Genomic DNA, 4210 nt, shown 5'->3' on the forward strand with positions numbered 1-4210 from the left:
TGCTTTTAGTCTAGTTTTAAGAGTTTTTAGCTTCTTAGTCTTTGGCAATAGCTATTCTAGTTTCTTATTAAACATATTTGTTTTCTTATTTTTATTTTATCATTTTTCTTTGATTCATTTTTCACTTGTTTACATATCTTCTTTCCATTCTTGTCCTTGACACCTACACACTTCTAATTAACAAAAAATTGCATTCAAATTATTTAAAATTAGGATTTGTAAAAAAGCTCATATTTTGAAAAGGCTTGTATAATGGTTGTAGAACATGATTGTATTGTACAAGTGACAAATTCAATCTGGCTACATGTATTACATTCTTATTTTATTTTTTGATCCTTCATCTCAATACTTAATTGCTTCTTTCCAACTCTTTGTCATTTACCTTAGCCATCTTGGCCTTTGCTCCTCTTGGCCCAATTTTTGCAAGTGAGCATGGATGAAGAAAGGCGGGTATTTAAAAGTTTGTTAATATTATCCAACATCTACTCATGGATGGAAAAGCACCATGGTATAGTTCTAGGAGAGATTTGGCCCCAACCCTTGGCAAGCAACTTTATTTGGCGTTGTCCCTTCTATAGCCGTGGATGACTAATATGTGCCCTATGTTTCATTTCATCGCCAGAGGGTCCCGTTCTAGGGGTGATTCCGCCAAACCGATAAGATGACTGCCCGGAGGTGATACTCAGCGACTGATTCAATGGCCAGTCTCGATGTCGACGAATGAAATTATGAAGATGAAATACATTTCGAATGGATGGTTCTGGACTGATTGTGCGGATGGCGAAATTGGATGAAGATGGATGCGAACAGCGAAATGCACCAGTCTATGGCGTGTTCATTCATCCAAAGGCCGAGGTCGTCTTGTATCGGACCCAGGTCTCCGTATCGCTTGCATCACAATCAGGAAGGTGAAATCGGAGATGTGTGGGACGACAGATCGTGTTACGAGGCCAATCGTGTTGCGATGGTTTGTAAGTTGAACTCTGTTGGTATTGCAGGAATTGATGTCGGCCATTCAATGACGTGTTGGATTTTGTGGGAGGTTTTGTGACGAGGTTGTAAAGGGAGAAAGTAGGGCTAGGATCGGTAAGCGGGGAGGCGGGGCAGGAAGTTGGAGGAGCGATGGCGGGGCTTCTGGCATGGGCCGCGGATGTGGTGGTAGGGAATGGGAGCGAATCGGCCGATCGCACTCTTCATTTCACGCCGCAGCAACGGCAAGCGGTCAGTGCGCTCGACGCTCGGGCCGCAGCTTTGCAGCACAGCCTGCAATTGCTGCGTCAGCGCATGCCGCCCTCTAACATCGCGCAGCGATTGCCTCATCTGCATGCGGATTCACTTGCTTCGCATTCCGCATTGGCCCTCGAGAAGCATGCCCACTCTGCTACGCTCAATCAGGTGCAATTTTGGTGACTTCTAGGGTTTTATGCTTTTTGTCTTCGGAGAGGAGCTACATCTGGAAGCATCGCATCCGATTCCTGCAAGAGTATATTCTTTAACTGAGCTTTTGCTGCGAATTGGCACGAGATTTGATTGCATGTTTTGTTCCAGTTGCAAGCTCGAGAGGCATCCTTACAGGCTGAAAATGAAAACTATGCGAAAGCATTAGCGGCCAGGCAGCAGCATGCCCGTGAAAAGGCTCAAGAAACTTTACAGTTGGCGGCCACTCTTGAGGTGTTTACTTTCATCTCCCTTAATGTTAGTATATATTTTTCGCTGGGTAATGCACGAGTATTCAGACAACGATTGAACAGATTGGCAATTTCGAGAACTGTGTTTGATACTAAGTCGATAAAGGATTTTCAAATCCAAATATCACTTTCATAGAAGACGTTCACGTTAATGATCTGTAGAACTCCCTCGATAGCTAAAATCGCTTGTGGAGGCAACCAGGAGAGCTATTATTTTTTTCAACTTTGAATGCTAAGTTTTAATTCACTCAGGAAATAGAGGCTACTGAAGTGAAGTTAAGAGCAGATCTGGAGCGATTACAAAAGGCCGTTGCACTGAGAGATGGTCTTGCTTCCTCAGCAGTCTCAACTGATAAGAAGGGACTACAAGATGATAGCAAACGCTCTGATTTTTCAGCCATACAAGATGTGTCTACACTTGAAGAACAGGAGTTGCAATCAATCAAATTAGAGCTGGTAAGATTAAGAAGTCGTGATTGTCCTCACCACTACATTTGATGGCTCGGATTACTCAGGAAAGCTCATGCAGTGACGAATTTCATTCAATCTTATTGATCTTCCCGGTGGTAGGTGTCAAATTCTATGTTAGTGACTGATGTGTCTTTCATTGCAGCAATTCATTCATGTCTGCAATGATTTATATGGTTGTTTCTGTTACAGGATTCTCGCTGTATATGTGCTAAATTTACCACTATTACCGTCATGGTTTTCATCCGTAGGTCGTTAAGTTTGGTTGCAGACGCTTTGGAATGTCTTGGTAGTGTCTGTGTCTGCAATGTTGATAGAGTTTCCAGATTAGGTTCCGTAAACAACTAGATAAACGAAGATACTTTGAGTTAAATTTGCCTTAAGTCCCTCATAAATTATGTGTAGGCTAGGTGGGAAGGTAAAGTAATCAGGCTCGAGAAGGAATGGGAAGCTCTGCAACACAACACATCAAGAACGCCCTCTCCAGGTGACTGTCGAAATGACTCTTTCTAAAGATACAGTATCGAATATAGTGCTTCAATATTCAAGTCACAGCATTCAATGAACAGACGTGCTTCAATAAATTGTTGACTTTTACATCTCGATTCCTTTTGTTCGTACAAGTCTCTCAGTTTAAAAAATAAGATTAGTCTTGAAGATGATCTATGTATGTTCGTTTGAAAAGTGTCAAATTTCCTTGCATGGACTTGTTTGATAGGCTTGATATAGTAGCGAGTGAGCACAACTGATTTGATGGGCTCGGCCACTTTGTAGCTCAACGCGAGAAGGAGCTTGAGCGCCGGTTAAGGACCCTGACTGAGCAGCTGGTAACCAAGCAGGTAACGCCTTGGTAACGTTTGCACGTCTCATGGAAGGATCTAAATTGAGCAAAGTTTCATGATCTTAACAATTGTTAGTATTTTCAGCGAAATCATTTCTCTTATAGTACTCTTTTTTTACAGGCCCAAGCAGAGTCACTTGCGAATGAAAGAAATGCACTGGAACTCCGCCTCGTGCAAGCCAATGAAGCACGTCAGAATTTACTCTCTGGCAACGGGGACCTTGACTTTAAGAGGAATAAGATAGGCCGGTCATCATCAGGATTGTCGTCGCAAACTGCTACGTTGGCGTTAGAGATTGCTTCACAGCGGTCAGCAGTGATCCGTCAGAGGGGTGCAAAGGTCACGGAAAATGTAGCTCGAGTTGCCAGAACTGTGGATGCTTTCAGCATGCATGCTGGGAGTCAGTTGAGGAGAAGCATGCTCATGCGCACCTTAACGGTTTGTTATGTACTCGGTCTTCATGTTGTTGTGCTTCTGATTCTTTCATCTGTGGGTCTGGGACGCCTTCATTAGCTCTAAACCCCCATTTACTCGTAGGAACCCATCGTGTCTTTTACTCAGAAACCGCAGTAGATACATGGCTATGCTGTAATTATTTGTTTTATCACAACCTTTTTGGAATGGACAATGATTTCATGTTCAGGAAATGTTCGATATTGCATTGGACCTCCAGTGTAGTCGAATGAAGGTATCAAACATACAATGAGCAAACTATATATCGAATGGGCATTTGTATTGGGGAAATTCTTATCTTTTGTTTATAAAGTGCCTCTTTTAATGCAATACTTTTTGTCTACAGGTTTTGTTGTTTCACATGGAAACTAATTTTTTTATATACATCTTGACTTTCAATTTTTGGGTGAAACGTAATTGGGAACTAAAAATCATTAAATAAATGTGGAACTAACAATTTCAAATCTACCAAGAGTAATGTACATTGAATTTATGTTTATACCTGCAATTGCCGAAACAGAAAGCTTTTTTATTTTTTATTTTTGAAGTCATGTTCTGCTATAGATGTTTTAGATATTCAATACAATTTACAAACATTTATACAATGCATATTAAAACATTTGTGATTAAAACATTGTAGATAAGTCCAAATCTTAAATTGTAATTTATTTATTTATTTATTTATTTTTGTTGGTTTTAAAAATCATAATGATGATACTTTTTATTTAGAACTATCTGTATAAAAATAATTCTTTAAGT

The 4210-nt window shown here is 40.6% G+C and overlaps 1 protein-coding gene across 1 annotated transcript; it reads left to right on the forward strand.

Moving 5' to 3' along the window:
* The first annotated feature begins 904 nt into the window (after positions 1-904).
* Positions 905-3781, forward strand: LOC112284884 (uncharacterized). The gene is made up of 6 exons (XM_024525634.3): positions 905-1395; positions 1549-1671; positions 1941-2144; positions 2562-2643; positions 2931-2995; positions 3119-3781. The coding sequence occupies exons 1-6, from the start codon at positions 1123-1125 to the stop codon at positions 3509-3511; spliced, it is 1140 nt and encodes a 379-aa protein (XP_024381402.1). The 5' UTR covers positions 905-1122; the 3' UTR covers positions 3512-3781.
* Positions 3782-4210: the final 429 nt, after the last annotated feature.

Source organism: Physcomitrium patens, chromosome 1, assembly GCF_059467195.1.
Source record: "Physcomitrium patens ecotype Gransden chromosome 1, ASM5946719v1, whole genome shotgun sequence".
Lineage (NCBI taxonomy): Eukaryota > Viridiplantae > Streptophyta > Bryopsida > Funariales > Funariaceae > Physcomitrium > Physcomitrium patens.

Excerpts from the sequence above, each read along its gene's own strand:
- LOC112284884 (XM_024525634.3), top strand. The coding sequence starts at position 1,123 with ATGGCGGGGCTTCTGGCATGGGCCGCGGATGTGGTGGTAGGGAATGGG. Across the intron at positions 1,672-1,940 it reads AGTTGGCGGCCACTCTTGAG|GAAATAGAGGCTACTGAAGT; the intron begins GTGTTTACTTTC and ends TAATTCACTCAG. Across the intron at positions 2,145-2,561 it reads AATCAATCAAATTAGAGCTG|GCTAGGTGGGAAGGTAAAGT; the intron begins GTAAGATTAAGA and ends AATTATGTGTAG.